Here is a 21,150-nt window from a genome sequence, read left to right as displayed (position 1 = left end):
GCCCATCCACAGGAAATGATGAATCAAGCCAGGAAGGACACCCAGGGGGTCAAACTAGAGGTCAACGAGAGGTCAGTTCAGCTGAGGGGCTGTGGTTAAGAAACAGAATGGACTGTTTGGGATTACCAAGAACTTATTTAAAAACCAACAACAGTAGCTGACAACTTTGGAGTATTTAAGTGTGTGCTTGTGTGTGTGTTGGTTAACAGCAGTAAAACAATAAGAGTGTGTGTTTGTAAACTATTAAGTGTGTGTGTTTCTCTCTCCAGGATCCTGTTCAGCTGTACAGACCTCATGAAGGTGAGATGGCCTCCTCGGCTATTTGCTATTTCTCCCGCTGGGGAACTAGTAGATTTGTGTACTGTACATCTCTCATTCTTTCTTTCTTTCTTTCTTTCTTTCTTTCTTTCTTTCTTTCTTTCTTTCTTTCTGTCTTTCAATGTGCATTATTCACATCCTTTTTTTTCTTTCTTTCTCTTTCTCTCTGTCTCTCTTTCAATGTGCATTATTCTCATCCTTTCTTTGTTTTACTCCACACCTACAATTTTCTCTGTCTCTTCTTTCTCTCTCTCTCTCTCTCTCTCTCTCTCTCTCTCTCTCTCTCTCTCTCTCTCCTCTGTCAGGCGATCCGTGCACTGGTGATCTCCTCCACTGACCTGCAGAAGGAGATCGTGGAGGGAGAACGGGTGAGTCATCTGGCTACTGGCCGTCATAGCCGCTCATGTATCTCCATGAGCCGTGTTGGGGTTTGTGTGCTAACTGAGTTTCCCCCTGCAGGGCGCTGCAACAATTAAAGAGTTTTACGCCCGCAACTCGCGCTGGACTGAAGGACTCATCTCTGCCGCCAAGGCTGTGGGCTGGGGTGCCACTCAGATGGTGTAAGTGCACGCACGCACGCACGCACGCACGCACGCACACACGCTCACGCTCACGCTCACACACACGCACACGCACACGCTCACGCTCACGCACGCACACACACACATAAAACTCTAGCATCTCTACATGCATACACTTGCCTCCGGGCATATTTTATGATCAGCTGCAAAACACTCTCTCTGTCCGTTTGTCCTGTTAAGGGACTCTGCGGACAAGGTGGTCCTGCACACGGGCAAGTACGAGGAGCTGATTGTGTGCTCACATGAGATCGCTGCCAGCACCGCACAGCTGGTGGCCGCCTCAAAGGTCAGTGCTCTTTGTGCTCATTTCCCGTCGACATGGCTACTTTACCAGCAGGACACATCTTTCTTTAGACCAGATGCTGTTAAAAATGATTCATTGTTGACAAGATGGTGACTGTGATGATGTATGTAACAAGAACATTAACTGGGCTACTACAGATTAGGAAGTTTTAGCATGGAACAACTCAAACATTTTACCTCCATAGAGACATGCCATCAGACCTCTAATTGTTCATACTGTCATATGAATTTTCACACTCCCTGTCTATGCATATTTGTTTGTGTGTGTGTGTGTGTGTGTGTGTGTGTGTGTGTGTGTGTGTGTGTGCGCGCCCTGTCATGTGTTTGAATGTGTGTGTGTGTAGGTGAAAGCCGACCGCAACAGTACGAAGCTGAGCACTCTGCAGCATGCCAGCAGGCGTGTGAATGAGATGGCTGCCAAAGTGGTGGCCTCCACCAAAACAGGCCAGGAGCAGGTGGAGGAAAAAGGTGAGGGGGGTGGGACTATGTGGACGTGTGGAATGTACTGTGTGTGCGTGTGCGTGTGTGCTTGTTCATGTGTGTGCTTGTGTTGGCATGTAGGCAAGGTTCTGATGTGTGTTTTGTTGGATCTGTTCTGCAGACACTATGGACTTCTCTGGCTTGTCCCTCATCAAACTTAAGATGGAGGAGATGGAGTCTCAGGTAAGGCCTCTCTAAAGATTTCTGTTACTGTCTACCGCTTTCTTTGGCGTGTGTGTGTGTGTGTGTGTGTGTGTGTGTGTGTGTGTGTGAGAACTCCACTAAATCTTCCTCTTATTTTTTGGGTCAGAACAGTATGACAAAATGGCATATTACTCCACTGACTCAAACTGAGTGAACCATAGATAAGTGTGTGTGTGTGGGCATGCACATCTATCTACCTGTGCTGTGGGGATGTGTTGTCTATGCAGTGTGTGTGTAACCTTGTCTTCCTGCTTTGCTTTGTTGTTCAGGTGAAGGTGCTAGAGCTGGAGTCTCAGCTGGAAAATGAGCGCTTGCGTTTGGGCGAGCTCCGCAAGAAGCACTACGATATCGCAGGGGTTCCCCTGGACGCTGCCGCCCAGGGTAACGGCCTACGCGCCGCCTCCCCCTCGCCAGCCGCCCCCGCCTCACCCAAGCCCTCCAAACCAAGCCTCATGAAAAAGCCTGCCCTCGCCAGCAAGCCCAACATCCCCCCCAAGTCCGCGGTGAGTAGCACACAGTAGGTCAGCTGTCAGGGGACCAGCAGACTAGTCAAGAAAACTGTATGCAGTCAGAGTAGCATGTAGTGATCATGTGTAAGTGTGTGAGGAAATGTATTTATTTGTGTAATAGTAACAGTGTACAACATCTGTTGTGCAGCAATATCTCTACAAATCACAAATACAACTCTGTTCCATCATTTCATAATTTCAACTCCCTACTCTTAAAACCAATCACCATACGTTGATTCTCTCAACATTTTGTCAGCACTCTTACAATGAACACTTCTGGGCAGATGTGTCATGTCTAATAATGGAGATGAAGTCAGATTAGGATTTATGGTCCTAATGCAGCAGAGACAGGTATTGCTGTAATAATAATAATAATAATAATAATAATAATAATAATAATAATAATAAGGTGATGCTGTACAACCCCAGAGTGCCTCTCTAGGACCGGCCAGACAACAGGGTGGACATAGTGTGTGTCTGCTGTAGGTTTCACATGTGTATCTTTATGCATTAATATCCAACTGCTCTCCTTTGTTTCTCAGTTCAGGTAAGCTAACGGAGGACCGCATGCTGATGCTGACATGGACCGAGGTCCAAAGAGGAGTTCTTCTCTCCTCCTCTAATCTGTCCATCCCTATATTACTCCTCTCCTCCCCCAATCTCTCCATCCCTCACTCCTCTCTTCCCCCAATCTGTCCATCTCTATATCCCTCAGATGAGGACTCCACTGGTTGACTTAACAACTGGATTTATCACCTGTCATTCAATATAGGTCCTCATTTGTGTCCGAACAACTGTTACTGTTTTTTAAAAAGGGAGTTTTGGAGGAAAAAAGTGTATGTATCCACTGCAATATATGATGATGAAGGGCAATTTATGAAGTCTGTGATGTCACTGAATTTGTTTTTTTGTGTTTGTTTCAGTTTGTACACATATATAGTCATTTATAATTTGTTGTGTTTTTATGAATGGGTGTGTGTATGGGCACTTCAAGTAGAAGCACACATTCTTTCTCCTCCTTTCTCTGTCATTTTTTAATCCCTTTCTGTCAGTCTACTTTTATTTTGGCCACTCAGGACAAAGCCTTTGAATGAATCCCAGTCTTTTCCACCTCTTGGTTATGTAGAGGATCCATGTTCTAGTCCATATCAGGATTTGTGCTTGTGTTGCCTGGATGTACACCCTCAAAGTCCTGCACAAATAGAGATGACATTCATATTCAGGGAGGTGTATATCATATTGTAATGATGTTATGTGACTGGCTAGTGTAGCAGTAGATGGATGTACACTAACAGACTGATTTAAAATGATCTATTGTATCTTTGAAGTATCGAGGGAAAATATACAAGGTAAACACAGACTTGTGGGGGAAATTGTGCCTTTCTCTCTTTACATGAGACTTTTAAATATTGATGGTATAGTTTTTATATTCTCACTCCTCTGCTGCTCTGTGGGGCATCTATACTCGTGGGCAGTTCTCTATGGATATATGGAGACTCATAGTGGTAGTGTAATGCATAGCTCTGCAGTGCAGGTGTGTATAGCTCACTTTAGGCTTCGTAGAATAGTGTCACTGTCTGGCCTTCATCAAACTGCGTTGCCATAGCTCTGTACGTGTAATAAGAAGCATATTCCCTACACTTAAGAATTCAAGTGTGTCACTTAAGCACACGTGATTGGTTTGTCTGCATGATTGAGTCGCATCAATCGGCTAACCCCTCTTCAAAATCCCTAAGCCCTTTAAGATTGGGTGTGTTCATTAAACCTATTTTTGGTTTGTTCTGTTTGTTATTCCTTTGGTGTAAAATGGATGTGGGTATCTGAGATTGGGTTTATGTTGGTACTGGAAAATTCTAGAATGCTGTGCATATCTACTGAGGGTCTGTCAATGTCTGGGGCCTTTTTAAGGAGATGCCTATTCTCTCTTTCTGAAAGGGGTCTTATAAAAAAAAATATGCTTTCCTTTTTGTGTTCACTCCTCATGTCTTTCTAAGAAAACATGTCTTTATATACTGAAATCATATTAATATATTTTAGACTGTGGTATCCTGAAATTAAATAAATGTACATGTAAAATGAACATTAAACGTTTATGAAAGAAAGGTTTGTGTTTTGTAACATATTTGTATGATGTTTTGTGATAGAAATTGTCTAGAATTAAGAATATATTTTTATCTTCAAATACTGTATTCAACCCTAAGGTAAACTTGGCTGGGCTGTTTTTTGACATTTCAAAACAAACCTCAGAGATTCAGAAATAAGCCTCTAAAAGTTCGTATCGTATCTTCTCTCTAGATAGACATCCTTTTAAACTCATTCAGGATTTTTAGCCTGTTATATTGATGGACCGTATCATAGGCTATAACATTGGTAACGTCTGGTTTTTAATAATTCGTGCAGCTGTTTGTCATAACTTGCCTCATAATTTCAAGCACTACATGTACCCTTCTCAGACATGCGCAGAAAGTTGACTTCAGTCTGGCATGAGCGCTGTGAGCACTCGCCAACTTGTTGCATTCTGTAATGTGCTAGACTCTGCATGTTGCGGCGCGACTGATTTCAAACTCATGCGAAAATGGCCTTAGGACGCGCAGTAATTCCTCATTATCGAACACGAAAAACAGGTAAAACAATAATCGGTCTTCCTGTTGGTACGATGACATTTGAATGTCAATGCCGCGGATTCGTGTCTTCGGAGCGTTTGGTTTAATATAACAGACTACTGTTTTGTTGGTGATCTATTTCGAGGTCTTGATCATGGATAACTGTGGCAAAGCGCTGGAGAAAAACCCAGCGGATTTGACTGTCATGGATGTTTACGACATTGCGGCTGTGATGGGCCAGGAGTTCGAGCGTATAATCGATCAATACGGCTGTGAATCGTTGACCCGGATCATGCCCAAGGTAGTGCGGGTTCTAGAGATTCTGGAGGTGCTAGTGGGTCGCAACAATATCAGCGCGGAGACCGAGGAGCTGCGTTTGGAACTGGACAGGTTGCGACTGGAGAGGAGAGATCGCTTGGAGCGTGAGAAAAGACACCAAAAGGTTTGTATTGACTCTTGGGCAGCCTAACAGCACGGATCCAAGTTATCAGGTTATTCCTTTATATTTCCCTCGGGTTGCTGTTTAACTTTTTGGGTTAATGTCGGTTACTTTTCAACATCTGCGTTTTATATCTGTCTGTCGCCTCCCTTTGGCAGGATGCATCAACCTAGTAAATCAGGTTACAGTATTGAGACGGAGACACACTGTAGGAATAACATATGAACCCATGACCTGTCAAACTAATTCTGATGAAGCCACTGATTTGAAGATGAGTCGAAGCACGATTGGAAACGTCTAGTGCGTCATGAAAATGTTTTTTGTAGTGCGTGAACGCCACTTTTCCAGAAAAAAATGAATTGAGATAGACACAAACACCTATGTTTACACCTACTAGACTCAAACTGCAGAGAAGAGAATCGGCTATATCAGTCTGACTATGGTCCTCTGGAGATGTGTAAAATCTTCTCCAGATGTCTAGAAATGGGTCTAGGTCAGAGTGAGAAAGAGGCGGTGGAGTGAAAGTGTTTACTTGTAGTTATGTGTGTATTATAATGGGTTGGTCTTGGCTAGTAGGTATGTGTGCGTCACTGAATTTTGCATGATTGAAATTTATATACAGCAGTCTACCCAGATATGCAGAAGAGGGAACACAAGGAAGTGGCCTTGGAATGAGAGCATATGCATTGCATTATCAATCTCAAAAAGTCTTCTGGAGCACTGCTTAAAAAAAAAAAACATTTGTCATGGTTTGAAAGTCAGAATGTTGCAACATGCATTTTTGTTGTAATTATAGTGAGACTAGTGTGAAACTTGGCATTACCATAACACTTTCACTAAAACTCATTGTGTGGATAACAGTGAAATGGTTATGTCCAGGGCAATATTAGTCGTCTGCTGTGTAGGCTTTGCATGTGTTTGTTTTAAATTGTGGATTTCTTGGAGACTGATCTGGTGATGGCCAGGGTAGGTTCTTACTTGCACGTATGTGTGTGTGTGTCTCTCTCTCCCTCTGTCTGTGTGTGTGTGTGTGTGTGTGTGTGTGTGTGTGTGTGTGTGTGTCAGGAGCTGGAGCTGGTGGAGGATGTGTGGAGGGGAGAGAGCCAGGAGCTGTTGTCTCAGATTGCAGAGCTGCAGTCTCAGAATAAGGGCCTCATGAGCAGCCTGGCTCTGCGGGACAACCTCTCTGACCAGGAGAAGCTGCAGCAGGATGGTAGGGCCACACCAGACACACACACACGTACATGCACACACACACACACACACACGCACACACACACACACACACACACACACACACACACACACACACACACACACGCTTATTATGAAAAATTATGCATTTTAAAGACTCATGTGAAGTATACTTTGTGTAACACTTGACGCACAACCACACAGAAATCAACATTTTAGAAAATATAAAATCTCTCTTGTACCACACACACACACACACACACAGACACACACACAGAGGTTTCTGTGCCAACATTTCAGTAAATTACATTTTGACCATATCATTATCAGAATATCCAGAAGTACAGCTGACCTATCATCACTGTTCTGTTTTTTATGTCTAAAAGAGGTTTATGAAACAGATGAAACTGTGTGTGTGTGTATCTGCATCCAGCTTGCAGGCGTGTAACCTGATGATGTGTGTCGCACACATTCCATTCCAGCTAGGGAGTGACATGCTTACTGTGACCCACTCATTTTCTTTCTGTCACACACCGCACCTCACACAGACAGCAAAGAAAATGAGGAATGCAGGGCTACATTCTGTCTGTTGTATGTGTGTGTGTGTGTAGGCCTCTGAAGTCTAAAAACAGTCTAATTGAAGAGAGGACTGTCATGTGATGTTCAGTGAATCACTGCGGTGCAGAAGGAACATGGCTTAACGTATCTGCTATTGATGATCAAGTCACTTTCACTTACAACAACAACAACAACAATTACAACTCGGCACTGAAAAGCAAGTTATCTTGTCAGGTCTCTACTGTGGTGTGTTTGGGGTGAGGGTGTGCAAGGCTACAGGAAGGAGGGACATACATACAGTAAATGGGCTTAGAAGAAAGACATGTAGGGAGAATGTTTTAAGAGGAAGAAAGACATGTAGGGAGAATGTTTTAAGAAGAAGAAAGACATGTAGGGAGAACGTTTTAAGAGGAAGAAAGACATAAACTGTAGAACGTTTTAAGTCACACTGCCTCTGTGAATATACTTTTTCTAAAATTTCCCTCGGGATTCATAACACCCTGTCAGTTATCATCAGTTTCCTCCTGGATCCCATGTGAATCTGAAGTTTATAACCATGTAGTGCAAGGTAAAAGAGGTTTCATTTCTTTCGAATAGTGCAATGTGGACCATTCAATGATCAGTCACTGGTTATTTCAAAGTTCATTATTTGCATGGCTAGTAATGTTTTTGGTTTGCTAGTGTGCGTGAGGTGAGTGAGTTTCTGTCAAAGTCTCTCTGGGTCAGACGAGACGTGTCAGGTGCCGAGGTGTCTTTGATCACTGCATCTCATATGATCACACCAGCTGTGCGAGTCTGCCCCACACGCACACCGTGGAGCAAGCAGTGAGTGTGTGTGTAGTGTTCGTGGTGTGTACTAGAGCACTGGTGTTACAGCAGTGTGGTTAGTGTACAAGTAAACTGTGTATTCCATGCTTAACTCCTTGTTAAGGGGACACACACACCTGCCAGTCCTCTTCTGGAGTGCAAGTTAGGGTCTATGTCCACGGAGTTCAGTACATTGTTTTTCTTTAGCAAAATGTTGTTTTAAAAAGCATTTCAAAGTAAGGGATGAGCTATGAGTAAGGGATAATGTGTTGTCCGCCAGCCATTCTTGAAAAATATGCCACAGCAGGATGATCAGGACCCTGACACACAGCGATGTGGAGAGAACGCCATATCTGAAAGCACACGGCATGTATGTACCCTGTGGCACTAGATGTGCGTGATAATGTTGACATATACCTAAGCGCGCCACATGATCTAAACTTTATGGCTTCTCTATGGCTATATATCTTCTGTCTATAGCTTCATGAAGTCCATTTCTATCATGATTTGTAGATTTAGTTGGCTAAACTAAACAATAGACATGAAGGCATTCACATCAGTATATTGGGTGGACTGAAAATATATGTAACTGATCTCTTTATAAATATTTGAAGAAATGATTGTAGATGAAAGAGACCAAACTAACCTGGTTTGCATTATGATGTAGACAATAGACTTAACATACTGAATGGAAGTCAATTCCAGCTGTAATCCATCAGTGACTATGTTTGAAATGTCTGTATGGTGTATGCTGCTAACTACTTGTTACCTGTTACTGACAATTGGTAATGTTGGCTTATAGGCGGGAGTATGAATATTCTAAACAGACATGATCAGTTATCAGTTAATCGCTCAAAGATATAATCAGTTATAGTTTGTGTCTTGTTTGTGTATACTGTGAGTGGCCCATTTGTGGTCTGTAGAAAGTGTCTGTGCTCTCCTACTGTAAAGAGAGGGATATATTTATGTGGGGTCATGTACTATGACCAGAGAGGGGGTTTGTGTGAGTCTGTGTGCGTGTGTGTGTTTGTGTCAGTTCACTATGTACACAGAGTTAGATGAGTCAAATTTACCTCAGACGAAAGAGGAGACTATTTTAAAACAGGACAGAAATACAGGCCTTACGTGTGTGTCAATGTGTTGCCCACGGAGACATGCTATATTTATTCTCACAACCTAAACACACCCTGAACACTCCCAAATCAGGCTGTGCCAAACACAGTTCTGTGTATGTGTGTCTTTTTGATATAGTCATTTGAAGTATAGGGGCTTTTAAGCATTGTTTGAGATGTTTTTAAAAAGCTTTCTAATTATTAATGTGTGTGTGTGTGTGGTATGCTCAGGTATGTCAGAGAAAGAGAAACAAGTTGTGAGAAAGCTGAAGGAGGTGGTTGACCAGCAAAAGTGTGAGATCCAAAACAAAGAGCATGAGCTTGTGCTGAAGAGTGAAGACTTGGAGGCAGTGAGGAAACGCACACACACATACAAATTCACACAGCAACAAAACCCCAAAAAAGAACACCACATTCTTACCTTGCACCTTTCTGTAATAATAAGTTACTCATTGTGTGCTCTAAGTATTTACATTTGAGATTTGTCCCTCTACCCCCAAACACCCCCCCCCCCCCCCCCCACACACACACACACACACATACACACATACACCCATACCCACTATCAGCTCCAGATGCAGCAGCACAGGCTGATGCGGATGAACCAGGAGCTGCGGCAGCGCGTGGGGCTGGTGGAAGCGCAGGGCAAGGCGGTGATCCAGCAGCGCTCCCAGCTGGAGGCCGAGGCCCACGCGCAGCAGCAGGAGCTGGGGGAGCTGCGCAGGGAGCTGGCCCGCCTGAGGGAGGACCGGCAGGAGGGGGCGCCGCTGAGCGCGCACACCACCCCACAGACACAGAGGAGACGCAGGGCCAAGAGGCCGAGCACAGTGGAGAAGGAAAGGGTTGGGAAGCTGCCATTGTTATTTGCCGCTCTGTCTGTGCGGATGCACTTAAAGACCTGGTGTAGCAGAGAGTATTTGTAGAGCCAGTAAATGTCTGACAAGGTGTGGATGTATGTGTGTGTGTGTATGTGTGTGTGTCTGTGTGTGTGTGTGTGCGTGTGTGTGTGTGTGTGTGTGTGTGTGTGTGTGTGTGTCTGTGTGTGTGTGTGTGTGTGGATGTATGCGTGTGTGTCTGTGTGTGTGTGTGTCTGTGTGTGTGTGTGTGTATGTGTGTGTGTGTGTGTGTGTGTGGTATGAACATGGAATCTTTCAGCTCTGGTTTGTGTTTGTGTGCAGAAGCGCCAGCAGCCCCCCGCAGAGGCAGCTGCAGGAGCGCGCTCAGTGGAGGCCTCGCTGTGGGTGGAGTGTGGGATGGATCAGGACTTCCTGTCTCAATGCTGTGGCCCTGCAGACAGCCCAGCCCACCCGTCTGTCTCTCACAACACAGGCTCCTCCTCCCCCTCACCTACACACAACCCCAGCCCTGGCATTGAAGATGAGGAGGTGTCTGATTTGCTATGGGTAAACAAACATCTCCCAGTCAATTAAGTTGACCTGTGCTTGTGCTTGTCTCACAGTGCATGTTTGCATGCCAGTGGCTGAGGTCATTTCCAGTTCAGGTTCCCATGCTCTGACTCTCTGTTTGTTTTTTCCTATACTAGATATTTGTCAAAATGAAGAATCAGATAGAACAGCAGTGTTTTACAGTTCTCAGCATTTCTGCTATTTAATTGCTATAGAAAGGATTTTGTTGTATAAGGTCAGTTATGCCTGGTTTTCAGCTATCCCTGGCTCTTAAATAGGATTTGTTCCCACTGGCAGTGTGTTTTGTTTGTGTTTGTGTATGCATGCTGCGTGTGTTATGTCTATCTCATGACATGTATTTGGTGTGATGGAGGTTCCCTCAGTTAGCCCCCACTGGTCCCACGGAGGACATTTGAAGACCTTTCAACTGTAATTAATTAATAAACAGCATTAGCCGCTGCAGTCTTCAGGTAATTCCACAGATGAGCATCAGCTTGTTTGAGGGTTGAGTTGTGTTTTAAGGACACTGCTGTGGTCAGGCCAGTGCCTCGTTCCATGCATGTTACCCTTCTATAGGTACAAGGATGAATATGTGATTCAGCCCTTAGGTTGCTCATTAAGCTTCAGTCAGAAAAACCTCAGTCAGTATGTTGAAAATGTTCCAGGCCTGCAAAGGCTTGTGGTGACATTGACAGTGTGTGTGTGTGTGTTGTGTGTCTGTGTGTCTGTGTGTGTGTGTGTGTGTGTGTGTGTGTGTGTGTGTGTGTGTGTGTGTGTGTGTGTGTGGGTCACCACCAGGAGGCGTTACAAGAGGAGAAGCAGCAGGAGTCGGACGTTGAGCAGGCCGGCTCTGGCCGCTCCAGCGTGGAGCAGGGGGAGTCCAGCCCGCCTCGCTTCACCCTGCAGGACCTGCAGGAAGTGCTGCAGGAGCGCAACGAGCTCAAGTCCCAGGTGTTCATGCTGCAGGAGGAACTGGCCTACTATAAAAGGTGCACTCAATGGCACACACACACACACACACACACACACACACACACATACACACACACATACACACACACACACACACACACACACACACACACACACTCAGTAGGTCACTTCAGTAGGTGTAGTACGCAAACTGACACACACACTAGGAATGAGATCACACTCACACATTACACATTCTTCTGAACTTTTGAAGGGATACAAGTTCACAGCCAATAAATGTGGTGGGCGCTATAGGCTACATGCTTATATGTATTCTTCATGAAAATGTGCCTATATGAAATAACTGACTTTTCCCTTTCAGTGAGGATCAGGAAGATTTCTTGCTTCCCATAAATCCAATGCCCTCAACGCCACCATCCCCACCGTCCAATGAGCAGCAGGAGTCTGGGATCAAACGCTTGTAAGCTCTGTACTCACGAACCCTGATCACTGTTAAAGCTGCAGTTGGCAAGATTGTTTTGATCATATTCAATGAAACCGACACTATGCTCCGACAAAACAACATAAATCAGCCGGTTTTAGAAAAAAAAAACGCACTTCTATCTCCACCTAGAGCCTGTTATTTGTTTTGCAAAAATCCACAGCTCCCGGTTCTTCTGGTCCAATCAGAGCAGGGCTGTGTGAGATCTGACTGTCAATCACAGTCTGGTGTGCACTGACGAGCACATTTTCGATGAAAGGGTGCTCGGTGGTAGTGAGGGAGGGGCATGAGAGTTGTAAGCATTCAAGATTTTGGCTAAGTCCCCTCAATCTGTCAGACTTGCCAACTGCAGCTTTAAATTATCTATATTTTACGACTGAATATTATGTCTTAGGAATCAGGTTTTATAGTGGAGCTTTCAATGAATTTTGTGTAGTTAACTTGAACAATTTCTTTTGCAAGGACATGGTTAACGACAGCATGAAAATATACTTCTTGCACGTATTCATACAAGACAATCAGTAAATAAATTTGGAGATTAATATAGACCTAGGCTTACATGCCCCCCAATTTTTTTTTTAACAAAAGCCTGATGTAGTCAGAATTTGAGTCTGATACTGCTCTATTGGGACGGGATTATGGGGCGTGTTTCAAACAATACAGGGGGGGAACTGCACTCAATTGGATAGACCTATGTAACGGAGGCAAACTGAGCTAGCATGCTAGTTGCCCGTATATATCCTCACACCCCTAACCTTAAGAACGCTTCTAACCGCTGAGTTGGAAGCCCGGGCTTTTAGCTCAGTGGTTAGAGCGTTCAAATTCCACGCCGATGTGTGTTGAGGTGGCGGATTTGAGGGCTGTGAGTGGCGGACGAACCGATCTCTGTTACACCTAGCCAATCGGAGCAATACCCTACCGTCAATCCTGTAGGAAGAACAGCCGAAACATCCTTCTTCTCGACAAATGCCGTTTTCTGATTGTTTTTTTTCCTTTTTTTTAAAGTTATTGCGCTGTCAATATCTTGTACAACAGAAGCGAAATCTAAACGTCTAACTTCTCTAGCAACAGGCTTTTGAATTCAATCAAAGCGCGCTCAGGTGACGTGATAGCCTAGGCACCATTGTTTATCTGTCCATCATCTTACATAAGCCCGCCCAGACAAATTGATTGGTGCGGTCGGTTCAAACTGCTTTGGTTGGGGCATAGATGCTTCTCAAATGTCCCGAATTCAGATTTTGTGGGTGGGGTTACATTCGGGCTGGCTTCCAGGCTAGTGTAGGATATCAGCCATGCTAAAATTTGGGAAATGTTGGAACAATTCCACACCCTTATTGAGGCATCCCTCCAATTTGGTTGTTAAGTCCGACGTCACTGCAGGCCCAACAGCTTTTTTGTTTTTTGGTTTCGGTTTTTGCAACTTGTAAACCTTGTCACCATCAGCTCTGTTTTAGTGAGAGTTAAACAAAACAAAATCGGTTAACTTTAACAGAGTAATTACTGTAGCTGTGCAGATCAAGGGTAACGTCCAGGCTTCCGCAAAAAATAGGATTTATTAGGTTGAGGCAACAAGTAAGTAGTAGGATGACAATTTTCTTAAAGGCTGCTCTGAATATTGGAAAACATGCTTATTTGACTGTTTTTGGAGAAAAAGAAAGCCGTTGGAACTGGAAAGGAATGTGTTATTCCATTATTTCATATTACAATATAGTCACATATAAGTAGCGTATACATATTAATGTAATGCTTGTCAGTCCTCTTCGTTGACCCTTTTTGTCTCTCGCCTTCTTCTCCATCTCTTCACACTGTTCCACTGTATGCTCTCTCTCTCTGTTCTCCTCCTGGGCAGGATATTTACGGCGGTCATGCCAATGGTGGCTGCAGGCTTAATAAGTGATGACCCCACACTGCTGCCAATCAGGAGGCTCATCTCATTTGTAAGATCGTTGACCTGTTTGCCCTCAAAAGACTATTTGTAGTTACTGCCATGAACTGAATTCCATAATTGGCAGGAAACGCTATTATAAAATATGGCATGAAAAGCATGGCTGAGGCTGTTAAAGCTGAAATGTTGTTATGTTTATGGTTATTATATGCTTATTACTAATATGTGAACTACTATTTATTCACACATAGTTGTCAGTGTCTGGGATTAGGAGGGCAATTGTCTACATTTTGTAATTTACTGCAGTTTGTTGGAAAGACTGAAATGTAACACATTCGTTGTTGATGCTCTGTCTGCTTTATGGACATTGAAATGGGGATGCATTTTACATTTTGGCCTTGATCATGGCGGTAGTAATGCTTATGTTTGATTACACACAGCACACCATATGCATGTATAATTGATTCAGCATGTAATCAAAAACATGTTCAGCCATAAAGCCATCTGGCACCACAACATCAGAGATTGTAATATTTCAAATGATTATTAGGTCTAACCATGCCTAAATTCTCTATGTTTTCTGGGCTAAGTATAAGTATATATACATACTACTTTGATCCTGTGAGGGAAATTTGGTCTCTGCATTTATCCCAATCTGTGAATTAGTGAAACACACTCAGCACACAGTGAACACAGAGTGAAGTGAAGCACACACTAATCCCGGCGCAGTGAGCTGCCTGCTATAACAGCGGCGCTCGGGGAGCAGTGAGGGGTTAGGTGCCTTGCTCAAGGGCACCTTAGCCGTGCCTACTGGTCGGGGTTTGAACCAGCAACCCTCCGGTTAGTCCGAAGCACTAACCAGTAGGCCACGGCAAGTTGTGTTATACTAATGATTCAGCTTCACTTTCTAACCCTTAGGTTTAGAGTTATTTCCTGGCACAAGACATCAACTTTACCCATGAACTGTTCTAATGGAGGTGGTGACAGAAGATCTTGAGTCCACAAGAAGATGATGTATGCACATCATTGTGAAGGAGTTCCCTTTATCCATGCAGATTCAGGATGACCTTTTTTAGACTGTTTTAGGCATGATCACGCCTTCTTTCTATGATCAATGTGCTTTCGTAAGTTTTGCTATGTAACGTTTTTTGAGCTGGCTGATTCTGTTTATTTATTTTATTGTTTGTTTTGTTTATCTTAAATATAATGCAACACTACAGGAGAACATGGGTGCCAATCTGCATGCAGTAAATGTCTATCAGCTGCTGAACCCCCCCCCCCCCCCCCCCCCCCCCAACACTACTTTACCAGTTCAGTTGCCAATGGGAGGCCAGGAAATGTGAAATACGGGTTATTATGTGTATTAAAGGTATTTTTCAAATGTGTTTTTCCCCACCACCATCCACAATGGCGTTGACAGAAAGAGTACATTGGCTAATTAAAAGATTCATGTTCACCCATAGGAGGGACGCTTATGTGGAGAGGGCATCCATGATCATTACCACCTAATGATCTGCTAAGGAAGACCTTGAGACCAAAGACACTCTATGTACCTACAGTATACTGTGGTGCTCATAGTGAGTTTGATAAACATTGTTTAAAGTGCCTTATGTAGTATAAGCAGAGGGATTAAAAGCTGTTTGTGCATATTATGTTTGTAGGTTGGGCCTATGTGTGTCTAACTAACAAAAAAGTGATCAATTGTATGCATGGTGATGAAGTGTTGATTTATTGCACTTGATGGTGAACAGATATGGGACTCCATGAGGATCTCCTTCTGACTGCTTCACTTAGATCTATGCATTTTTGTAACAATTTAAATATGAGCCTACTGATCCATGAGCCTTTTGTTTGTAACCTACACTAGGCCATTAGACCATTTAATTCAATTTTCAAATAAAACCTGTTGTGGTCTTTATCCATGGTGTGTTGCATGAAAGCTTTTCTTTACAGGACAATGGAGATCAAATTAAGGGCAACTGGGGGAAAACAGGCATAGGTAGGCCTAACTGGTAGGCTAGGCATATCAAATGACAAATCCAGAGGTAGGCTACCCTAAGTTCAATATGGGACAACACGTTTGTTGTTGAGATGAAAGGGTTTGGAGCATCCTGCATCATCAATTTTAATTAAACAGTTACACTGTTTCTGTGCAAGATGTTGTGCCTTACCCATAGTTATCTCTGGCATCAAATTCTAACCATCACGTGCTCCTTCGTGGTTTGTTCGCATGGCTTCACCTGTCGCTAGGGCAACACTGATAGGCGGGTGTAACACTGATTGGTTAATCGCTAGTTTCTGCCAGACCATTGGCTGCTTCTAATGCCATTCAAGTTGACAGACGGAAGGCCAGTCAAAGTGCAATAAAGAAGAAGGAAGTTCCCAATTAAGTGCTCGGCTGGCGAAACTTTTTTACTTTTTTCTATCTCACTTTCAGTCCCAGCAACGAAACATCAAGGAAATAAACTTGGTAAACTTTATATAACTTTAGGGTACTCACCGTCTACAGTCATGGACGGACTGCGAGACTCCTCTTCGCCTGCTTTGGCTTTCGAAAAGGACGCGTTGCAGCTCACAGTGGAGGATGTTTATGACATTTCTTACGTGATCGGGAGAGATTTGTTAAAAATTAGCAAGGCGGGTGCACATGTTTCTGACCTACAATTCCGAATTGTCCGTGTTTTGGAGATGTTTGAGGTGTTGGTCAACAAGTACAACCTGTCTTTGGAGGAGTTGAAAATGGAGAGAGACAGCCTGAAACGAGAACTGGACCGAGTGGTCGGGGAAAAATCATCTGAACAGGGCTCGGTGAGTAGTCTATTCGGTGAACTTAGGTGAAAATTGAACCTTGACTAGCATAGAGTGACAGTCAGGCGGATGCAGGCTACACAAATGATCTCATAGAATTTTTTTTCTCAATTTACTGAAGTTGGAGTCAGCATTTCTCGTGCTTTATTTTAAGGATTCGATTCACAGTCCTTAATCTGGCGTTAGACAAAGTAACAAAGTGACCAGTAACTGTTGTGTAAATCTGATCCAAGACAGCATGTGACTCATCCACGCCAGGTCAGGGGAGATCCACTGTCAGCGGAATAGCGGGGGATGCTGCACCATATGTCATTGGCACTATATGTAGTTGGCAGGGAGCAGAGCGTGTGAACTCAGATTTGTTGTTACAGCATATTGGTAGCTAATTGAATTGAAAGCAGTGGAGTATCAACCAGAGATCTCATCACTGCTCTAGAATAGTTTTCCCATGTGTACAACAGTGTTCTCATTTGATCATTCGGCCCGTTTCATATCTGGGGCATTGAGTGACCTCTGTGTCATAGAATAATATTCGTCATGCGTCTCGTCATGCAGGCTTGTTTGTCATGCCATCTCTGACCTATGGTCCATACTGCCCTGTGCCGTGGTTCGTCATCTGTTGCTAACGGGAGTGTGTACTTTCTTCTGTAGACACTGGGACCCAACAAGCTGGTGGTGGACCTGAAGGACCCCAACCGCCCTCGCTTCACAATGCAAGAACTTAAAGAGGTGCTGCAGGAGAGGAACCAACTCAAGGCCCAGCTACTTATAGCTCAGGAGGAGTTGCAGCTATACAAGAGGTCGTCCCCCCCCCACACACACACAGAAACTATACATTAATTTCAGATATACACAGGAGAGGTGTTAAATACCTTGGTAGCGGCCTATCAACAACCAAGTCTATTTACCATCAAAACAAAGCAATCTTTGTGGGCCAAAATACATCACCAACAGAGCAGACTTCGAGGTCATTTTTACTGGGGTTGTCAAACAGGCCCTTTCCTTCATTGGTGTTTTGTTGAACTAGGCCCACGACACCTCCATAAGGCTCAACAGTGGGGTCTGATGTTCCCCATACAAAATGTAATGCAACATTCTTTATTGTATTACACAAGTAACAGATGCCAAGATATGGGGTTATTTAGCACATTACAAATACACACTTCGGATGTAACCAGTGAACACATTACACAATGTCCTATCTAAATGTAAAACGTGCTGTCTAGCCATTGTAGTTTCAGAAATCTGATAAAACCCTCATAATCCCAGATTATTTTGTCATCTGTCTCTGAATTGCACTCATCCTGTTTATCCGCAGTGGTCTTCTGTCCGGTCCAGCCCAGCCCACAGAACTGGCCATGGTGGAGGTGGAGCTGGAGTCTGCCCCCAGCACGCCGGCCATCTCCCCTCACATCACCACCATCACAGAGGAGGATGAGAGCAAAGAGGAGCCCAAAGAGGAGTCCAGGGAAGAGAAGACCGCCATCCAAAAACTGTGAGTGTGTCACTTGGTCTGACCAGTGAGAGGATGGAGAGAAAAGTTATGGGGAGCGTATAGAGTTGGGTTGTTGGTATTCTGCTGTGAAAGACCTTTTATTCAGAAATGTAGACCCATGTGTGGTTCCATTCATCTTTTTTTGTGGTAGTAGTATGAAATAGCCTAAGGTAAAGGAGACACACACACACACACACACACACACACACACACACACACACACACCTCTAGCCAGTTTGTGTATCTGGCATGAAATGCTTCATTATTATTATTATTCCACCAGAACCCCACATTTCCAACTTAAAGGTATAACTGCTCTCCATGGATTGTTGGTAATTGAGCTCAGCGGTCAATCAAATACACTCCCTCAATGCTCCTGGAAAACAATGTTGGAAAACAAGCATCTCTTGTTGATTGGCTGGAATAGTGTGTTTGCTCGAATTGTGTGAAGTGCTTCGTTTCCCATTTACAGAGCCAGTATTGTGCACAAACACAGTTCTTTTCAGTCCACAGTATGCAGCCAGCTAGACAGCAGCATGTTGTCATAATACATCACAGCAAACTAGTCTTTGAAACGCAAGTCTGTTGGCCATTAGCCACTAAGCTCATTATTTTTACACATTAACTTCATAATACCTCTTTATAGAGTGAGTGTGTAGCGCAATGCTTATGTTCTTTCAACAGCTTATGGTTTCATTTTTAAAGTGACTTAAACTGAGTTAAGTCCATTTGATGTAGTTGAATGAGTAGCGCTTAGGCCTCTGATTTTGATTTGGAACCTGTTGTTGTTTTGGGTGTGACTGCTTGGGTATGCATTGCTGGCAGGGTTGTGTTTGAGTTTTTTTTTTTTTTTTTTTTCAATAAGTATGACTGGGCATTTTTGTTATAGTAGAACAGTACTTTACCACCTTGAGCACATCTAGTTCAGTTCAATAAGGTCTGTTGATGTGCCTCCCCAATATGGGTTGTTGTCTTGGTAATCCTGGCAAGGTTCAGCTCACGTCATTGGCCAGACACTCTAATCATGCACTTGTGACTGGTACTGTGTGTGTGTGTGTGTAACTGGATTCTTCGACAGACATTCCTTTGCAATATAGTGCAGTATAGCGATTTAAATTGGTGGGAGCGATAAAATTGAGTCGTCATTACTGCATATTTCTGTACAGAAGTCTCACATGACATAAATATAGGCTATGTATTTTAGACACGGAGCCATGCCAAGTTTCTCTCCACTGCAGTGGTCATGTTGGTCCTGTACAGTTTGCTTTAACATTGTCTTAACCAGGTAATGAAAAATAGTGTGACCTGTCCACTATGGTGGGGATTGTACTGTGTTTTGTGTGTTCGCTGTGTTATGGGATGTGCCATTGTTGCTCTGCTCAGTTGCTAGGGTTCTTGGTCACTTAGGTCCTTCAGCATGTGCTGTATTCACCCAGGCACTTTTTATCCATGACTACTTGTTTGTCTCTGTTCTTACACGCAAGTGTTGAGTTTAACTCCGTGAGGAATTCAGAAGCGAAATTAGATTTTTGTTGTGAGTTGTTTTTAACCCATACTTCAGCATCTCTTCTATTTTAGCTTCACTGTTAGTCCTATAACACACTGATCTCATGACATCTGATCATACATCTGATCTCACACGACATCACACACATGAGATGCTTTCACAAGTAGGACTGTGCATGACGTGTTTTTTTGCACTTCAGAGATTTGTTGTTTTAATCTGGTAGCTGTGGGAATTTTGTTCTGACGTGATTTCTAGAACCCGTTCTTACACCCGCAGGGGGTTCCAGAACATTCCAGCATGAACCAGTCAACCAGTTTCAAAGCACCAAATGTAAAGTCATACTGTAGATTATATCAGCTTTAGGGCTAGAGTTGAACAAGTTAATGCCAGCTTGACTTTTGTTGGAAGAAAGCACACCTTACTTGGTCAGCTCTTAGACATTCAAAATGTCCATTTAGTTGTTGGAGTTAATGTGTTTACTGGTAGCTCCTGAGTTTGAGAATTCTTTGCTTTTCCATTCCTTGTGAGGCATCCTAAACTCTTAAAAGTGACACCCTGGATCTTTAAGGTCAATGCTGTTTCAGAGACACACTTTTCTTTCTTTGCAGGTTTTCATTCCGCCGGAAATAGGAGACCCTTTGACCAGCCTCGCACCTAGAGCCCTGACTTAGGTGACCATTGACCATTTTTTATACACAGGTTATATTTTTTACATGGATGATTGTTCAATCATTGACAATTATTTTTTAAATTCCAGTTCTATCACATGTCAGTGCAGGGTGATATACCCATGTAAAATATGTTTGAGATAAGAGACACACAGTGCCTTATGGGTGATTTCTAAATGCAGTGGAAAAACAATGAGACTTCCACAGTGAAATGTAAAAGTTTGGCGCCCCTGGTCAATATGTCTGTTGCTGTGAATAGCAAAGCAGGTGAAAGTGATTTCCTAAATGTACAGTACGAGAGGTCAAATTTGTTTTGCCTCTCTCCTTTATTTAATCATTGACATTCATTTTTCAAAATCCAGTTTCATTTCTCCCTTAACTCATTGAATGCCAAGCTGTTTTCGGAAGCTTTGTATTACGTTTTTGGCACTCAATGAGTTAAACTGGTGGATTTTTAGTCTCCTAAAGGAGAGCTCAAATCTCTTGGGATGCCCAGACTGTTGTGTGATACTTTTTTCCTTCTTCCAATGGTTCAAAAAGAAAGCAATCAGTTTAATGTTCTAATCACTTAACTATTCAAATTAACAGGAGTACATTTTGACCAGGAGTGCCCAAAACTTTAAATGCCATAATAAACTCATAACACACAAATAGACTCCACTGAGTGAGGTCACTTTCCTTCGCAGTATTTATATCAATCTTTAAGAATAATAATTATGCTTAATCCCTAGACTGCGATTATTTTATCATTAATCATAGTTTTAAATGTGTTCCTTACTTGTATATCAGAGGGATGGGGTAGCTGGCCGAATAGGGCTGAAATTGTTTGTTAAATCAGTAACATTCCATTTTGGCATTG

General features: G+C 43.3%; 3 protein-coding genes across 3 annotated transcripts in view; all 3 read left to right on the top strand.

Annotated features, from left to right (window-relative positions):
* Window positions 1-4,497, top strand: part of hip1rb (huntingtin interacting protein 1 related b) — a 35,046-nt gene extending 30,549 nt beyond the window's left edge. Inside the window, exons 24-32 of the mRNA XM_076271440.1 lie at window positions 13-71; window positions 270-300; window positions 624-686; window positions 778-878; window positions 1,080-1,185; window positions 1,547-1,670; window positions 1,804-1,865; window positions 2,156-2,389; window positions 2,938-4,497. Of these exons, the coding sequence (XP_076127555.1) occupies window positions 13-71; window positions 270-300; window positions 624-686; window positions 778-878; window positions 1,080-1,185; window positions 1,547-1,670; window positions 1,804-1,865; window positions 2,156-2,389; window positions 2,938-2,946 (789 nt within the window). The 3' untranslated portion in view covers window positions 2,947-4,497. The remainder of the gene's footprint in view (window positions 1-12; window positions 72-269; window positions 301-623; window positions 687-777; window positions 879-1,079; window positions 1,186-1,546; window positions 1,671-1,803; window positions 1,866-2,155; window positions 2,390-2,937) is intronic.
* A 406-nt stretch (window positions 4,498-4,903) lies between these two features.
* Window positions 4,904-15,691, top strand: LOC143106236 (RILP-like protein 1). Its single transcript, XM_076270466.1, has 9 exons — window positions 4,904-5,440; window positions 6,503-6,650; window positions 9,340-9,458; window positions 9,678-9,950; window positions 10,287-10,511; window positions 11,313-11,503; window positions 11,809-11,907; window positions 13,778-13,865; window positions 14,732-15,691. Exons 1-9 carry the CDS (start codon window positions 5,153-5,155, stop codon window positions 14,735-14,737), a joined length of 1,437 nt encoding a protein of 478 aa, XP_076126581.1. The 5' UTR covers window positions 4,904-5,152; the 3' UTR covers window positions 14,738-15,691.
* A 475-nt stretch (window positions 15,692-16,166) lies between these two features.
* On the top strand, window positions 16,167-20,946 carry rilpl2 (Rab interacting lysosomal protein-like 2). Its single transcript, XM_076271060.1, has 4 exons — window positions 16,167-16,621; window positions 17,273-17,421; window positions 17,940-18,116; window positions 20,232-20,946. The coding sequence occupies exons 1-4, from the start codon at window positions 16,325-16,327 to the stop codon at window positions 20,251-20,253; spliced, it is 645 nt and encodes a 214-aa protein (XP_076127175.1). The 5' UTR covers window positions 16,167-16,324; the 3' UTR covers window positions 20,254-20,946.
* Window positions 20,947-21,150: the final 204 nt, after the last annotated feature.

The sequence above is a fragment of the Alosa pseudoharengus genome, unplaced genomic scaffold, assembly GCF_046254945.1.
Source record: "Alosa pseudoharengus isolate Yale_2024_CS ecotype anadromous, Long Island Sound unplaced genomic scaffold, YU_APseudo_1.1 YU_APseudo_1.1_scf_6, whole genome shotgun sequence".
In the NCBI taxonomy this organism is placed as follows: Eukaryota; Metazoa; Chordata; class Actinopteri; order Clupeiformes; family Clupeidae; genus Alosa; species Alosa pseudoharengus.
The sequence above is the reverse complement of the archived record's forward strand: the minus strand, read 5'-3'. Positions and strand labels throughout refer to the sequence as shown.

Excerpts from the sequence above, each read along its gene's own strand:
- LOC143106236 (XM_076270466.1), top strand. The coding sequence starts at position 5,153 with ATGGATAACTGTGGCAAAGCGCTGGAGAAAAACCCAGCGGATTTGACT. Across the intron at positions 9,459-9,677 it reads AGAGTGAAGACTTGGAGGCA|CTCCAGATGCAGCAGCACAG; the intron begins GTGAGGAAACGC and ends ACCCACTATCAG. Across the intron at positions 9,951-10,286 it reads GCACAGTGGAGAAGGAAAGG|AAGCGCCAGCAGCCCCCCGC; the intron begins GTTGGGAAGCTG and ends GTTTGTGTGCAG.
- rilpl2 (XM_076271060.1), top strand. The coding sequence starts at position 16,325 with ATGGACGGACTGCGAGACTCCTCTTCGCCTGCTTTGGCTTTCGAAAAG. Across the intron at positions 16,622-17,272 it reads AATCATCTGAACAGGGCTCG|ACACTGGGACCCAACAAGCT; the intron begins GTGAGTAGTCTA and ends TTTCTTCTGTAG. Across the intron at positions 17,422-17,939 it reads GAGTTGCAGCTATACAAGAG|TGGTCTTCTGTCCGGTCCAG; the intron begins GTCGTCCCCCCC and ends GTTTATCCGCAG.